The sequence below is a fragment of the Psittacula echo genome (assembly GCF_963264785.1).
Source record: "Psittacula echo genome assembly, chromosome: 3".
NCBI lineage: Eukaryota > Metazoa > Chordata > Aves > Psittaciformes > Psittacidae > Psittacula > Psittacula echo.
Window position 1 is genome coordinate 109,431,826 of NC_137736.1, and position 18,512 is coordinate 109,450,337.

General features: G+C 37.9%; 1 protein-coding gene across 1 annotated transcript in view; it reads left to right on the forward strand.

Moving 5' to 3' along the window:
• The window catches only part of MICU2 (mitochondrial calcium uptake 2), a 162,986-nt gene extending 145,033 nt beyond the window's left edge, over window positions 1-17,953 (forward strand). The window contains exons 8-12 of the mRNA XM_080612817.1: window positions 2,887-2,984; window positions 12,325-12,496; window positions 12,780-12,888; window positions 14,427-14,584; window positions 14,865-17,953. Of these exons, the coding sequence (XP_080468943.1) occupies window positions 2,887-2,984; window positions 12,325-12,496; window positions 12,780-12,888; window positions 14,427-14,584; window positions 14,865-14,969 (642 nt within the window). The 3' untranslated portion in view covers window positions 14,970-17,953. The remainder of the gene's footprint in view (window positions 1-2,886; window positions 2,985-12,324; window positions 12,497-12,779; window positions 12,889-14,426; window positions 14,585-14,864) is intronic.
• The last annotated feature ends 559 nt before the right edge of the window (window positions 17,954-18,512 follow it).

The window sequence follows — 18,512 nt, forward strand, 5'->3', positions numbered from 1 at the left end:
TTTCTATTGAAACAAGACATTGCACAGTAAATACCATCTCCCAGGAAGCAAGTAAGAGAACAAGGAACATAGTACAGATTTGAATCATGATGAATGCTTTTCAGTCATGCCTCAGGCAAATCCTGCAAGGAGAGGTGGTAAGAATCTAGAGACAGTAAGTCTATTGACATTTCAGATGAGTTTTAAAAATCAGTTAGGTACATTATTCCAAAAATCCTGTCTCACTGTACGATGAGTTTTTTCTCAGTGGCACTTGTTGCTACTTGCTGCAGTATCAGGTCCTGGATGTCAAAAGCTCAGTGGGGAGCTACAGGATTAGGTAGGTCTGTGCCTGTGACTCAGTGTTTACAGCATCAGGCTCCTATGTTAACAATCTGTGTAATGTAATAAGGAAATAAATGTTGTGTTATCTGATATTGCTTAAAAGGGAATAATGGCATAATTCAGCAGTTCATGGTGCTTTTGAAAAGTGTATGAGGTGTTAACATTACCCTAGGAAAATAAGCCTGTTTGTAATACGTGCACACATGTTCATGCCACTTGTGTGGCATCAGAACTTGGTCTTTGGGATTCTCTGTCTGAATCAGTGGACCCTGGAATATGCCTACATTCCCCAGTTGAGATACACGTTCCTGCCCATCCTGTGCTTGTATCAAGATGAGATTTAGAACATCACCATCCTTTCTCTTCTGTGTGCCTCAGGTTTCCATAAAGCACTCAGCCTAGAAGGGTGCTATGGTGTACCCTGCCAGGGTTGAAGCTACCAGATACACCAGAATACAAACTTTCACTGAATTTACTTAGTAGCTCTGTAACTCAAAGCTACCAGTCTGGTCCTTTTTACAGCTCCAGGATTAGTTTACCATTTCATTCTCATTGCCAAGAGAGACATTCCAAATGTAAGTTATTCTTTTACTTAAGCTCAGGAGGGTGAGGTGTTGGAAATATTAATAGAGCTCTCATTATCTTCTAACAAAGATTTGTCATGTCGGTACTAATTTATACAGTTCAGCAGCAAAAGCTCCTAATGACTCCGTGGACAAAAAAGGAATTATGTACTAACATGTACTTTAGTTTAATGGCATTAAGTCTAGGAAAAGCAATTTTTTGAAATTTTACCCTTAAGCTGTAGTCTCTGTGGTCTCCTATTGCATATTCTGTTTTAAAAAAATTTACTGTTTTGTAGTTTTAAAATACATCTAACTCTCACTAACATAGTGTTTGGACATCTGCCAATTCCACTTTGGAATTTCAACTGATGAAGAGGGTAGCCAACAAGTAGGTGCGTATTTGTTATAAATCCAGGGATAGGCTTTGTCATCTTAGATGAGATAGGTATTGTTTGTATGTCTTCTTCTAGCTATAACTAAAGAAACATGAACAGAAGAAAAAAGCTTTTTCTGTTGCAGACTTAGTTTTTAAAAGGCTGTTTTAAAACTCATTTTGCAGTTTGTTTTCAGTACAACACTGATTTTAATAGGGACTAATTAAATTATGAGCATTAAATTGCGTAATCACGAGTTCAGTTTTTAACATTACATCAGCAAATTAATTTCTTGCATTTTTCATGTCTTCTTTAAACGTGTAAGCAAAAACCACAGAAAGCAGATTAGAATCTCACTGCAGTGAGAAATAAATGGGTTCTTCTCTGTTTCTTCTTAGAAAACTTTACATTCTGACAAAAATAGTTTGGGTTTGAGTTTCAAATCAGCATACATGAATGTTTGACTTTTGACTTTCAAAAAAGCATATACCGATGTTTATGCATCATTCTTCATGGTAATCTGAAGTGCTTAAACTTTAGAAGGATGGATCTTGTGGGTATTTAAATATTCCTTGCCTGCAGTTAAATGATAAAAGGTCAATAAGTACAGTTTGCATATGGCTTGAAAAGTTTTTTTCTATGTCCACTCATACATAAGTCATATCACTGGCATTTGGTGAATTGCAGCTTCCAGTAGAAATGAGGCATGTTACCTCTTTAACTATAAAATAACTGTGTCACATATGCAGTAAGCATGAAACACACAGTGGACTAATGGGACTTATTATTGATGATGCTGAAAGCTAAATAACCATTAGTATTAAATCTTATGAATAGACTCTTGTCTTTCATCTTACCTCTTCAACCAGATAAAAGACACAGAGGCTATTTAGATGTCATAAGAATAGTTTGTTGAAATCCCTCCGGACTTAGGGAAAAAAAAAAAACCTCTCTTCATGTTGGTTAGTGTTTTGTTGTGTTCAAAGAAATGCCAGTATGCTAGTGCTGAAAGAAGAATACAACAGAAATCCAGCATTATGTGTGGGTTTAGGCTTGTTAAAGATGCTGTTGAATTGAAATAATGTGCATCCTTTTTCTGCAGAAATCTCTTCATCAGATTTAAAAAATTTATAAAAAAGTCACTAACATTTAAAATCTGCAAGAAGCCTTCTAAGTCCATGTCATAACAGAGCACTGTGAATGTATTTTTCTAGTTTTATTTCTTAGAATGTTTTTTTAATGGATGTAACAAATCAGAAATATCAGAGTAAAAACTTTTCTTACAAAGATGTTAACTTTATTTAAAGCCTCTATTCACCTAATAGGCTTTTAAAGATCTATCTAGCAATCTCCTCAGTTCTAATGATAAAATTCACCAAAGGTGGCTGTAAATTGTACTCATCTTTCATACAGAGCATTTTGAAGGAAAACATATAATACACAGTTACCAGTTGATGTGGAAGAATTATTCAGCTCTGAGATCCTGTGTGGTAGCTTTGAGAACACTAATTAAATTGCAAATAGCTCTTGTGAAATTCTAGTTCAAGTAAATATTGCTAGATTTGTTATGAATATATATTAAAAATACATAATAATTAATCATGCAGTTTTTTGTTTTATAGGGAGCAGAAGTGGAAAGCTGTGGTGTTAATACCATATTGCTGGTACATTTCTTTGGAAAAGAAGGAAAGGAAAAACTTCGCTACTCTGAGTTTTTCAGGTATTCTTTTAGCTAGGCAAGCCTAACAGCAACCAGTTCTGTTCCTACCCCATCTCCTTTGCACCAACACTGGCATTAATCTGACCTCACACTGAGCTGATTCAGAAAGTTAAAGCAGGTAATTTAGAAAGTTGAAACAGGAGATTATTCATGATTTTGCATTATTAAATTTCTAGTTTGGCTCCTGGAGTCTGCTGTCTGCAGGAGTTGAGTACCATAGTAACTCCAAAACAGCAATGGGACTGGAGGCCATGAGAGCTGAGACTACCATTCTTGGCAGCTGCATGATGACATACCTTAAGACAAATGATTCATGAGTATTTTTCTTGATCGGATCACCAAAAAAGTGACTACTAATCATTTAAAAAAGCTTTTCTGTGCTGAGATACCCCCTCCCCATTACAACTATCATGATAGGCTACAGGCAACTTCTCTGCTTGCTTCAGATTCCAGCTTGTGTTGAATCTTTATCTGTGCTTTTTCATTTACCCTTTGAAATACTTTTGCAATGGGCCTATGCAGATACTTTATGGCATTTATGTCAGAACTGAGAATTGAGCCAGATGGTAAACACTACATTAGAATGAAACTGCAGTGGAACACCAGCTGGCCATTACTCCTGGAAACGTAGATCTGTTTTTCTATTTCACTGTAAGCTTTTTGAAATCAGAAGTTAATAGAAAATTCTAAGACTGGTGTAGGGAGTCATTCAGTTTATGTATCATATACATGTCAGAAAGATCTTGTAATCCTTGTCTACATCAGAGTATGAAGTTCTGCTGTGGTTGCTTTTGACTTGAAAACCCAACCAGGTATCAGGTATTAGTGTTTTAATTGGATGAGATTCTTTCTTCCAATGTTTATTTCAATCAGTAATGATGACCACCACCTACACAGCATCACAACTTAACTAGTTAAAACCCTGTGTTGGAAAATCAATTACTCCTCTTAGTATGAACTACAGATACATCTTGCCCTGTGAACTTAGGCCCAGAATCCAAATGCAGTCTTTCTTCGAGATAAATGGAAGTGCCTCAATACCTGTGTGAGTCTTGGCACACGTCTTGTAGCACAACATCAAGAGAATATTATCTACATCAGTAGTAACTTTTCTGCAAAAATAATCAGTCATTGACAGACTGCAAAACTAAATTAGAATGATGTGGTTTAATTTATGTTCAGAAGCAGAGAATCTGTGTCAGCCCTTTTGAAAAAGAATGTTGTTGCAATAAGCAGAGATCTGGGGAAAGCCAGAGTAGAAAAGGAAGAGTAGCAATTTTTCTAACACTAAAAAGTGTTCGACTCCACTGTCTCTGGCACACAGCAGTCTTCAAATAAACAACCTTTCTCTTTTGAAGACCTTTTCTCAATAGGAATCTGAGTAAAATAATTTCAGATGTCTCCAGCTCCCTTTTCTATAAATACCATAGATCCTCTCAATGAAGCAAAAGGCAGAGAGCACCAGTAAAAGGTTGTGTTTGCATATACAGTGTAAACTGAAAAGCCTCAGGTTTTAGATAAAATCCTACATTGACCCAATGAGGCATGACATTGATGAAACTATGTACCTAGTACGTTCAGAACACATAGGTTAAAGACCTTTGCCTACCACACAGATAGATGCCTGTAATCAAAATCAAACTCCCACATCTTGCTCTTAAAATTTGTGGGATAAGTGTAAGGTTTAATGCAGGTAATTTTTCAACAGTGGCAGTTAGGTTTTGTGGAGCTGGAATGTGCCTCTTTATCACTGCATAGACACTCCATCTCAGTTGCAACATGACAGTGAAGTTTGTTTAACACGCAGAAAGGTGAATAAAAGGATCACTGTCTTTTTAAACTCTGTGAAGATATCACCTTTCACATGATTTTATTTGCAAGTAAATCAAGCACATCTTTTCTGGGTTCCTATTGTTCAGAGAAAATGTGATTTCTATCTGATGGCCTCTCATAACATTTTACCTTACGCGGGAAGCTATTGTTGGCTGTTTGATCAAAGTGCCACACTGTTTTTACAAGAGATGACTGATGAGCTGTACAGACATGGATCATTGTCAAAAGCAGAAAATAATGATGGTAAATGCTTTTATCATTTTCCAAGTTCTTGCCTAGAAAGCTTTTCCATTGATCAGTGTAGTACCTAGTAGAAAGTAAGGGTGATTAGGCTTGATTAGGACACACTAAAACTTGTCACATTAGTTAAATACACAGATATTCCTGTGCTGTGGAGCAAACTTGAAACTGAAGGGAAAAAAAAAAATGGAATGCTTTCTTTGTGGAATTTCACTGTACTTACATGGGAATTCAGAAAGCTGAGACTAGTGTTCTCACCTCATTACTTATATGTATTTTCTTCATGCTTCCTCCTTTTCAGTTTGGCTGACATTTCCTTTTGTAAATGTGCAGCCATCTGTATCTGCATGTACACCAGTGATGTCCAACCCTTTTAGCCCACAGTCCAAACATTTAAAAGATGTCAGACAGCCACAGTCAATACATCAGGGCAACTAATTTACCTTTCTTTACATTCAGATGGCACAAAGAAAATGGAAACTGTCTACATCTCTTGAGGAAATGTGGAGCTGGTGTAAGCCAGCTCTTGTGCCTCCCTTCCTACTGCCCTGAACACAGGAGGCACTATGGCTATAGGGGGTGGAAAATGGTTAAGCATGCAGTGTGGCATCTGCCTCCAGCTGATGCATGGCTCTTGGGAAAGCGCACGGAGGTGATACACACAAGGACAATCCTTAAGCTGTTTTTTACCAGATACAAAGAATGAGACTGTGAAACAGTATCAGATCACTTTTCAACCATTCCTGGGCTGCTGGAAACATGCAATTAAAGAAGTAACTTTTGCATAGGTATTTTGGGACACCAGTCAAGGTCTTTTCTCTCTGTTCTCTACAACATAGTCAAAACGGCAACCAAAGCTGCTCCTTTTCATTCTCTGCTGACCAGCAGTGGTGGCACTCCCTCTTTGTTCTGCAGCTTCTCCTGGAACCACTTAGAACTATGTCTTACGTCTTTCCTATAGTAACAAAGTAGTTTCAGAGATCTTAAGGTAGGACTCAAGGAGCATATGTTCAGTGTCAGACTGCCACATGATTTCTTGCCAGTTGTATTGTCCTTAACATAAGGACAATGATAATTATTAATAATAATTTACAACTTTGAAAGTGACAGCTTGTTTCCCTGGCAGAAGTTAGGAAATTTAAATCTAAATTATTCTGGGATATGTTTATGTACCACACTAGTAACGGTGTTGCCTTCTAGTCAAATGCAGCTGAAATCATTATTCTCCTGTGTCAGTTTGCAAAAATAAAACAATATGCAGCAAGCGTAAAATCATGTAACAAAGAAGTGTAGATTTAATAGAAGAAGCTGTAACCAGATGAGATTTTATTCTCAGAAGATCAAAGTTAGTTTCTGTTTCATATGACCGCCATTCAGTTTTACACCTCAACACCAATGTCATCTTAATACCAGGACCCATTTTAGAAATCTTGTCAGATTTCAAACATGAAGCCAAAAGTTGTCTGAGATTCCAGGCTTTTTATTCTTTTTCATAGGTTTCCCCTGTTTTGTGAGACATAAATGATTTTTGGTCTTTTCCTTCCAAAAAGTGTTTTAATTGTGCTTTAATTTCCAGCTATACTGCATATACTATATTTTATTCTGAGTAGAAAACTATTTCATTTTGTAGGTACAGCAGATATTTCTTCTTGACAGGCACTGTATTTTTCCCCCTGAAAAAAAGTCCCTTACTGATCTTGTTTAAGTGTGTCTAATCCCAAATAAAAGAGGAGACAGTAATTCACTCGCTAAACAGTTTAACGACTGCTGTGATTTTTTTCTGTAATCTGTCCCCAAGCAAGCTTAAATCTCTCACAGTCTCCTTGAATGGGAGAAAAAAAAATAAAGTGCGGAGAATATGTGAAGAATATTCAAAAACTTTCTGATTGTTGCATTGCTGTCCTGCTATGGTAAAACAAGGGGCATCTTTTAATTATGTAAGGAAAATTAACATTTCAAATCCAGTTTATGGCATTTTCTTACCTCATTTGTTGCTTCCAAACTTCCCATTAGTTAGTAGAATTTTGCACCAGAAATATTCTTTAATAGTGGTTTCATTTTTATTTTCTGCTTTAGTGTGAAGGTCACAGATTGTATGACTATACACAAAACATGCCTTTTCCCTACCTGTCCTCTTTCTTTCCTTAAGTATTTTGAATCCCTTGGTACGTTTCATTGGAAACCTTTCATTTAAGAAACCAGAATGATCCAAGCTGAACCCCAGCGATAGTGCTGACATTTTTCTGGTGCTGTTCTGTGTTTGTGCCAGTGCAGACTGTAGGATCTCTTTCAGGTAACATCGTCAGCCAGCAGTGGTTTTGCTGTGATGATAACTTGTAAATTTTCAGTGATTTTCATTTAGGGATTTGGAAGTGCTTTGCAGAAATAAATTATGGTTGCCTCCTTATTTGTCTCTGTACCTACACTTGTAACTATGTGTATATATATATAGGGAGAACGCCCTAATATACCTAGAGGTTACATCTCATGCAACCAGGATCAGACAGTGAGAAAGCAGAGATGTGAATAAAATCCTGTATATACATGTATATTCCATGTATAGACAGTATATTCCTATCATAAATGAATCTGAATATTTCCCAAAAATTTAGTAAAGCTGTTAAGAAGAATCTATTTCTTCCTTCCCAATATACTTAGCAAAGAAACAGCTTGATTAGTTTTTACAGAGTGCTTATAAATGAAAGTGAGTAGTTTTGTTTGATTTGGTTTGGAAACATTGAGGACAGTAAATCAAAGAGGGTTTCGCCTGTAATTCTGAAAATTGTGAGATTGATTAACTGTCTTACTGCTTGCAAAACTGATTTACAAGCATAGACCTAAATGTTCTCTAAAGGTTAATGGTCAAGCCCTTATTAGATTTTCTATATTCTGTTTTGAAAGTCAGATTGCAAAAAAGGCAACCTTGAAGCTGTTTTGCAATAGTGTTTTGGTACAGGGAGGGTTATCAAGTCTTTAAAAGGACTTCAGTGTCCAAAGAGGAGACAAAGCAGAGTACAAATGCCTGGGTGGTATATCCACCCCTGTCTTTGTTGTTAAGTTTCCTTCCTATAAATCAGTGCGACAAGAAATGGTCAGTTCTGTATTAGAGTGTTAAACCTCTGCACAGATTTTCAGTTCAGGTCAAGAGGTATAAGAAGGAAAATTTTCCCTAACCTTTTCTTTTATGTTTCATTCTATACTTCATGTGCTGTAAAGGAATACAACGCTAGCACTTCTAAGGTTGGAGGGAGAATAGCTGCATTCCTGAGGTCTCCCCACTTTTACTGCATTTTCACTTCTATTAAAGCTGAGTTGCCAAAACATCTTGAGAGACTCCCTGTTTCTATAGTAGAGCACACTACAAAATGAGGGATAAACCCTGATAAGGTTTCTGGATGCTGTTGAAACATGATAACAGATTTGGCCATTGGCCTTCAAAATGGGTGTTTTAAAGAGTGCGGATAAAACAGGCTATCTTGAAGAAAGTACTGTCTGTTTCCAGCCTCTTCGCCATCTTATAAATTTATGATTTAACTTTCCTTTTTGTTATTTGGAAACTCAGGGCTTGCTTTTATTTTCAAGCTACTATTGCATGAGTATTCCCAGCATAATTATTTTTGAATTGCAGAGCACATCTACAACCAGAATCCTGTTTCTGGAGTTGAATTCTGGCTCCCTTCAAAGTTCCCGGCCAAGCTCCCACTGACTTTGAGAGAGCGGGAATTTCATTCCTGTGATTGTTTTTTCCTAATATCTGGATAAATTTTTAAGGAATTTCCATCTGAAACTCAACACACCATGATCCTGGAGATACAGAAGCAAGTATTCCTGATGGTGTCTTGGCAATTAAGTATCAAGTTTTACTTCCTAACCAGAAAGTTATTTTTAATAACTTTAATAAGTTATTTTTAATAACTTTCACTTAAAAATAAAAACTCATTAGGATTTTTAACTCTCACATCTGGGAATAAGAGTGAACGAGAATGCTGATGTGATTATTCATACTCTTTTAATTTTTGTAATATGGGAGACGATCACATATAAATTTTAAATTGCACGTTTCAGCTGCTGCTCCAGATAGCTTTTGGTACAGAAGGAAATCTTCCCACTTCCTACAAGTTGAAGTGAAATATCTTAATTTTTTTGGTACCTAACAGGTAGTTATGCTCCCCTCCCTAATCTCTATAGTGCTACAAAATGTTCTTGTGCCACAGGAACGGTGCAGAGTCATTGCCCCTGTCCAACTGGAGAGCGCAAGAGCCAAGTCTGGGGAAAGGCAGTGGAAAACCCCCAGTGAGGCTAGAGAAACACAACACTTCATTTGTTGTCCAAGTAGGAGAGGGTGCAGAAGCAAGAACACATCAAAAATCCCACAGCCAAACCCTTCACTTTCCCCTTTGGCTTTGCTGCACCTTTCCGCTGGCTGATGTGTGTGACTTAGGTGGGCCACCCGCCCCTTCTTCAGCATGTAGAAATGCTTGGTTTTTCAGCTGTCTTGCCTTTAATGACTATGGCTAGCGGGCAGATCACTGAGGGGTTTTTGCTTAAGGAAATGCAATATTTAGAAAAGATGGAAGAATACGCAGTTTGGCATTACCTGTGGCTACTGACCAGTAAAGCTCCCCAGGATAGCTAACTCATACGTTCAATAATAGACCTTAAGTCTGTTGCAAAATGTGTCCACGTTTCATAGATTAAAAGCCAAGAAAATAAAACACATGGTGTATCATTTCTCTACATCCTCATGTTCGGCATGTTTCTGTAAGTGACCTCATTTTCAGCAGCTTCTCCGCCAGACCAGACATTACTTGGCTTGGAAACAACAGTCAAAGATGCAGTTACTGTTCTTTATGGTCTCTGACTTCTATCCAAGCACAAGCCACACATCCCAGATACCATCTACTCTTCGTCTTTTAACAGCCACTCCCAAAATGCAGCCAAGTGGCCCTAGTCAGTCTCTGCTGGACTGGCTCCATGCCTGGTCCACATGCGTGATCCATCTCCCCCTGCAGCTCGACCTGCCTTCCCAGGATAATCAGAGGGCTGGAGCACCTCTGTGAAGACAGGCTGAGAGAGTTGGGCTTCTTCAGCCTGGAGAAGAGAAGGCTTCAGAAAGACCTTTCAGTACCTAAAGGGGGTCTACAAGAAAGCTGGAGAGAGACTTCTACAAGGGCATGTAGTGATAGGACAAGGGGGAATGGCTTTAAACTGAAAGAGGGTAGATTTAGATTAGGTATTAGTAAGTTCTTCCCTGTGAGGTTGGTGAGGCCCTGGCACAGGTTTCCCAGAGAAGCTGTGGCTGCCCCATCCCTGGGAGTGTTCAAGGCCAGGTTGGATGGGACCTTGAGCAATCTGGTCTAGTGGAAGGTGTCCCTGCCCATGGCAGAGGGTTGGAACTGGATGACCTTTAAGGTCTCCTCCAACCCAAGCCAGTCTGTGACTCTATGATCAAGGAAGACTCTTGCGGGTGGTGTGGCAGGATCATTCCTGCCAGCCCATGCTGGCCCATCTCCCCAGCACATGCTGACTGTGGGGCTGGCTGGAGGCTGTTTTCACCTCATGAGCTACACGGACTGAAAACTGAAGAGTGGTTTGCAAGCTGTGTAAGCGAGCTCTCACTGGTCTAAGACAAGGGGCTTCCCCTTCACACTGGTGGCACAAACGAGTTCTTCAGTGTTTCATCCCTTATGAGAGGGAAAGACTTGAAAGTGAGCCAGGTCTTAAGGTAGCATGTGGAGGAATATACCTCAGTGTTTGACTGAACTGTGGAAGCCTTGTAACCACTGGAAAAATGCCCATATAAAACGTAAGAGCTATCATACCATCCTCAGTACTGCCCTAACAAAACTGTAGCCTGAAGTTTAAAATCACCTCCACTGTCAGGCTTTCATTTAACCTGGGTGACCTGAGGCGTAAAGCATTTGTTGGCCCTTTATTTGCTTGTGCAGCTCTAATTATTACAGCAAAATATACAAGAGAGAAGTTATGCTGCAACAGCAGTCTTCAGCTATCCCCTTACAGACTTTACAGAGCTTTGAGCTATTAATTGTCCAAGTGATCTCATTAAAGAACTAAAGATAGCTGTGTGGACTAAACTGCCATAATTTCAGGGGAAAGAATTCAAACCCAGTGAGGCTGTGCAAATACTGTTGAGCAAATGAGCTTCTGCTCATATTTGCTACAAAGACCCTTAACTGTTCTCTTCCCCAGCTAATTGCTTTGTCCCAGTATAGGAGTATTTCATTCTCTCCTGTCAATAATTTTTGCAACTCAATAAAGCAGGGTTCTTCCAAAGTGCGAAAGGAATTCTGGCAAGCATCAATGCAGTTTTAGCCTTTATAGTTTTAAATTATCACTTGTATTTGGATTGCCTTATTTCTGAAGTGGAAATTACAGTATTGGTTTTTACTTTCTCAAAATTAATATTATTCAGAATAAATTATAATGACCACATAGACTAAACTGAGGAAACTCAAAACTACAACTTTTCTTACAGTTCTTGCTGTGTGCCTGCAGGTTGTTACTTGCTTCGTGATAGGTTTTTTTTTTTCTTCTTCTAAAAGAATGGGTGTCTCCTAAAAACCTTGATGTTCACCCCTTCCTTTTTCAGGCAACTTTCTTCTTACCTTTCCAAACACCTGCAACATCATTTTCTGTGCTCTTCCGAACTTTGCACATGTCAATTGTAATCCCCTCTAATCCATCCTCTAGTGAGCGCAGAACTCATTTGCCAAACCTCTCTTTGCAGTCATAATCTTTGAGGCTTTTAGTCATCTTTTCCTGCAATGATGATTTTGAATTTCCTCTTTTCTTTCACCTTTGTGAGTATTAGGGCCTCATCTTTCTAGGTATTTCCCAACCTTGTCATTCAGCTCTTACTAATACAAAATTTCATAAATCATGTGTGAGGTCTTTAGTTACCATGTCCTTTTTTATTCATGCATTCATTATAATACTTATTGCCAATTATTTTATCTCATTATCTGCACATTTTTAAACATTAGTAAAAACTAGATGCCAAGTGTAAATTATTTTGGGAACAGCCATCAATGCAAGACTTAGAGAGCACCCTACTGGTGTCATTATAGAAATGCACTCGTGGAAACATCTGCTTACACAGGTAAAATTAAACCAGTGACATTTTAAACAATGATGTTGATAGTATCCGTGATTAAGAATTAGTGTCTACCACATTTAGTGGCTAAGGTAGTAGTAGTGTTACAGTGTTGCAAGTGTCAGCTGTTGGATAATACGTGTTTACACCTAGATTCATGGAAAATCTGCAAACAGAAGTTCAAGAAATGGAATTCATACAGTTTTCAAAGGGTTTGAATGTCATGAGAAAAGAAGACTTTGCAGAATGGTTACTCTACTTCACTGATGAAGAAAACAATGAAATTTACTGGCAGAATGTGAAAGAAAGAATTGAGGCAGGAGAGGTTGGTACATAAAGCATGCTGTGTTTTGCTTCCTCCTTTGTTTATACAGGTTTTCATTTCAATATGAGTATCTAATAGTGTATAACTAGTTTCAAAGAGAATTATTGCAGCCCTTGAATTTTATGTAGATAACAACAATGATAATTTGCCAACTGAGAAATACAATTGCTGACAATGAGTAATCACACCCAAACACTAGGTCCCACCAGATTTAATGAAATAGATTTACTGGGGTTTGAATGTGTTATTCATTATATATCATCTGAATTCTGTGATACTCTAGAATATCAGTTTGGAAGAATTCAAGACTTTTTGCAAGTTTACAAATAACCTGGAAGACTTTTCTATTGCCATGCAGATGTTTACTGTAGCCAATCGTCCTGTTAAACGAGGTAAGTGCTGCACACCTCTTGTATGTTTTCTTAGAAAGAAAAATGCGTATTTATTGTGGAATTAATATAAATAAGTTATACCAACGTATTCCAAAATAGCATGGTGAATTCAAAAATTATTATGCTGCTTTTTATTCTGAATTATTTCTATTTAATAAATAAAATTATAAAGTTCCCAAAATGGTTTGATTTTTAAGTTCTAATGTGCCATCATATGCTGGACCACTCTCAGCAGACTAAACCATAGAATCATAGAATGGTTTGGGTTGGAAGAGACTTTTAAAGATTATCTACTCCAGACCTTCTGCCATGGGCAGGGACATCTTCCACTGGACCAGATTGCTCAAAGCCCCATCCAGCCTGGCCTTGAACACTACCAGGGATGAGGCAGCCACAACTTTTCTGGGCAACTTGTGCCAGTGCCTCACCACCCTCATTAAAAAACATTCTTCCTTATGTCTAGTCTAAATCTATTCTCTTTCAGTTAAAAACACTTTTGCCTTGTCCTGTCACTACAATCATTGGTAAAAAGGACTCTCTCTCCACCTTTGTTATAAATCTTTATACATTGAAAGGCTGCTCTAAGGTCTCCCCAGAGCCTTCTCTTCTCCAGGCTGAACAAGCCCAACTCTCTTAGCCTGTCTCCACAGAAGAGGTGCTCCAGCCCTCTGATTATCTTTGTGGCCTCCTCTGTACTCTCTCAAGCAGGTCCACGTCCCTGTTTGTGGTGTTGGCCCCAGAGCTGAAAGCAGTACTGCAGGTGGGGTCTCATGAGAGCAGAATCACCTCACTCGACCTGCTGGTCACACACTCCTTTGGAGGCAGCCCAGGGTACAGTCAACTTTTGGGCTGCAAATGCACACTTCCAGCTCTTACCCAATTTTTCATCCACCAGTATTCCCAAGTCATTCTCCACAGAGCTGCCTTCAGTCCGATCTAAATTCTAGATTAGGGAAGGTTTATTGAAACAATACGTGCTTTAGTAGCAGTTCGTGATAACAAAGCTTTTTCCTCATAGTGACACTAGTTTTCTTCTTTCAGGGTCTGTAGCATCTTGCTATATTGTATTTAATCCTCCATACTGCCTTCTCTGTGTGCTTATGTAGTATTATTCAATCATGGCTATGAAAAACAATGTAGTAAAGTAGTAAAGTAGGTTTTAAAATAAAGATTTGGAGGAGGAAAGTTGCTTCCTTCCATATAGTAGATATAGGAGCAATGCAACTGAAGTTTCATGGACACACAAATGTTTTTTTGTTATAATCCTGAGTTTTCTAGCAAAAATTATCACTCTTACTGTTGCTTGAGTAGTGCATTTCAGAAGTTTATCATATAATTAATAGTGTTCTGAAAGATGAAGCAAGCTTAAGAATGATGAACTGAGGCGTCATAATATTTTACTGGTTCACACATCCCAAATTCTCCAGTTAGGATACCCATGAGACATTGTAAATTGTGCAGAATTTTGCTACTTATGTGTTTTCCAATTCTTTTACAAGTTCACAGTCACCTGTGGTATAATATTATGTCTTTACTAGCTGAGTTCAAGAGAGCAGTGAAGGTGGCAACAGGACAGGAGCTCTCAGATAATGTGTTGGATACCATCTTCAAGATTTTTGATCTAGATGGAGATGACTGCCTCAGCCACAGCGAGTTTCTTGGAGTCCTGAGGAACCGAATTCATCGAGGTTTGAGGGTAACAAGCTGACATCACTGTTTTTAAATATCACAGTTGATTGCTACAACTGTCTTAATACTTGTAGAAACACAGGTAGAGATAGTGAATAGAAGGAAGTCATATTTTAAACTGAATATTCCTTCCTGCTTACTCTGGAAGGAGTGCTGCCACCAAGAATTTGTTATTATGCATGTGAATTATGGAGGCAGCAGCACCGCATGACATATTATGTTTACACAGTCTGTGAATCAGAGTCGTTTCTGTATAAATGCTAAACATACTTTAAATTTATTAACAGGTACCGCAGCAGCAAGGCATTCAAGGTTACTGGAAATGTGTGAAAAGAGAAAGCATTAAAGGAGCCAAAGAACTGTGGAAGCAAACTGGGAAAAGTCCTTTCTAAGGCAGTCTGTTGTTCTTGTGCTGTGAATGTTGTCATGTAGAGGAGCTTGTCCTGTTTACAAACAGCTGAATCAAAAATACTTTTTTTTTTATTTATTTACTAAAGTTAAATTTTAATTAGCCCAGATTCTAATGCAGTAATTTTGTATCATTCTGGTGCAACCAGTTTGGTTTACAGAACTCTTATCACTGTTCACCTCCGTGCGGAAGTACTCTTGTTCTAGGAAATAGCGTTGTTTACTCTTCTATGGAGTCTGACCCTGTGCTGTAGCATACAGGATATGCAGGATTTAACAGTGGCCACTGGCAGGAACATCACAGCACTCTTCCTGTTGGAAGAGTGGACATCATCTCAGTTAGCAACTAACACAGCAGTTCTCTTTCTCTGGCAAGGACAGAGGTCCAAAGGGCAAAATCACTTGCTCAGTCCATGCAAATCAAGTTACCCTAAATCAAAAAAGAAAATTCACATGGTTTGCGCCCTCATTCCTGTGAACTGCTCATGTGCTGGTAGATGATTCCACCAGATCCTGTCTGGTTTGTCTACCGTCATGATGATAATATTAAACTGGAAATACAAGATTGTTGATACAGACTTTAAAAGTTATACATTGATCTATGAATGCATTGAGTTTCTCAGACCTCTTCAAGAAGTAGTATAAATGAGACGAAAAAATCCTCATTCTATCATGAATAAGCAGTAGCTACAATTTGAGTCATAACTATTTTGCTGTAATTGTATTGCAGGGGGTGAATGTGTAACAAATAGTTGGTTTATCTTACTAAAGGTTGTGACAGGGAATGCTGCAGTATCTCAGGAGTTCAAGGTTCTAATAAGCAAGTGTTGGGGGAGTAAGTTGTCCAATGAAAAAGTAAATACAAATGTTTATTACTCCCAAATGCAAAGTTAGACATAGGATTTTAAACAGTAAAACAAGGAACAGATCAAAATTAATATGTAGTAATTAAAGATTAACATTTTTTAGCTATGCATTCTATACATAGAATCACAGAATATCAGGTTGGAACGGACTTCAGGAATCATCTGGTCCAACCTTTCTGGGCAAACCATGACCCAGACTGGATGTGCCAGCACCCTGTCCAGCTGAACCTTAAAAGTGTCCAATGCTGGGGAATCCACCATTTCCTGGAGAGATTCTTCCAATGGCTGGTTGCATATATGTATACACAGGTATGCATGTTACATGGTTTTTTTCTGTCTTACAACCTTACAACCGAAGTCCAGATCAGTCTTCCTAATTGGCCACTATATACAGGAGATAGATGTATATGTAAAGCTGTCAAGGTTCTTTCTCATTCCCTCTCTCAGCTGTCTAATTTACCTTGGCTGAGGTGAAAGCTTAACCTTTCAAGACAGGTTTGTGATAACAGACTCAAAAGATGGACTAGGGAAATGTCTTAAGAAAAACAAGAAGTCTCACCACTGTGGGAAGTATCCATCCCTTTTAAGCATGACACTAGCTATGTTACCCTCAAAGCTCAACAGGAGGTATTTTGTTGTGATTTCTTTGTGTTTTGGTGGGGGAAGTCTTGAGAAGAGGGGAGCAGCCCTCACTCAGAGGAAGGACAGGAGAGGCTGCATTAGGAAGCCATAAAGATCCCACTTAAGGAGTACTGAAATCAGAGAATGTATTTAATATATTTGGTATGTCGGTAGCTGGCAGGCAGGCTTGTGCTGAGGAGTACTACTGCCAAACTTTTGTGTGGTGGTCTGTCATAGGGAAATAGAGTGAGAAGCTGGCAAAACAGCTCTTCCTTCACAGCCTTCCCTTGGAGCTTTAATTTAAATTGTGTTAAAGAAAAAACACTTGTATTCTTGTCATCTATCAGTGTCAACCACTAGAACAAGAGCATGCCTATGTGGGCATCCTGAGACTGTCCAGAAGATCAGGCACCACTGACCACCCTCCAGGAAACAATCCAAATTAAATACAATGCAGTAGACACCCCATCCTCCCCCCTCAAACTGAACTAACTCATGCTCTGTGAGCAACAAGAAATTCAATAGCTGTTTTACTTTGTGTGTTTAGAGGGTGCTTGCTTCTTCTGGTAGTGGGAGCTGTGACTGGGAGATACCTAATGGGATCAAGGGTGGAGCAGCAGGACTGGCATCAAAGTATTGATGCTTTGCATCACCAAGTAATAAAAAAGTGACGTTTTGGCAAATAATTTTTACTTTGGAATGGAGATTATTCTTTTACATTTTATTCTGTGTAATGTTAATATGTTTATGATGTTCTTTATTGCTTTTGTGCTTTATTTGGTTTACTAATTATTTGCTTACTACAAGCTTTTTGGTTTTCTTTTGGAAAAGTCAATTCATTTAGCTTTTATGTATCTAGAAGTTTAATTCCTCATTGGTCATTTGTATCTGGGTTTGTGCAATCAGCAGTGTCTGCTTTCAGCAGCAAGTTACTAGAAGTGGGATTTTCAAATTTTATTTTTTAGCAAAAGCTTTGGTGTCAAGTTCAGAGGAAAAATAAAGCAGATATGCTTATTCTTAAATGAACTTTGTGTCTGTAGTAAAAAGAAAAAAAAATTATTGAATAGGAATTAAAATAGTTAAAAATCATTTTCAGAAGGAATTATCCTGAAAGTACAGCCAGGTAGGAGCTCCTTTGAAGGGCAGGGAAGACTTGTCCATCAGGCTTGAAGAATCACTCCCTGTGTTGAATTTGTAGTCTATTTTTATTTGTTTTAACTGAAAGGCTTTACAAAACAGTCTTAAAATAATTTCTTATATTTAATATCTTAGATTAAAAGAACTATTTATGTAAGTGTTCAGATGGTCCTTGTCTTGTAAGGAATCCATCACAGTTTTAGCGTTTGATGTTTTAGTTCTTTTTAGTAACTGTATGGTATTTGCAACACATCTGTCAGCATTATTCGACACAATTCAGTTACAAGTTTATGCAGCTGTCAATCTATCAGTTAAACATCAATCAAAAAAAAAATTATTACTTTTTTTACGGTTAGGAACTCTTCCTCTGAACAGAAATATATAGAAAAACTAAATACTTTTTTTGATCTCCAGTGTTGCATCTGAATGTTATGTGGAATAAAGATGAATCCAGTGCACATGTCTCAAAAATTGATTTGTCATATTTCAAAATTGATTTGTCATATTTCAAAGGATACACAAGGGTAATTACAAGTCATTTACAACATATAACTCATTTACAGAAGGTTAGTTTTACCCCCGTAACAAGACTGGACATACTCTTTCAGTTTGTTTAGTTTAAGGTAATTGTTTACAAACATCTATTTTTCATTTCTCAAAGAAGCAAAGGCAGAAATGCAGTGTGATGAACTAAGAGAAGCTCACTGCTTGTTTCTAGAGACTGATTTTGGTGTCTCAATTTAGGCAGGCCTCTTTCTAAAAGCAAAACTTCCTTCTGGATTGAAACCACATTGACAGGTTTTAATAAAATACGACATTTGTCCTATTTAACATTTAACATTATTTAACAAAATGAGGAGTACATATTCTGCATATAAGAACTGAAAAGAAAAGTTTTGTCAC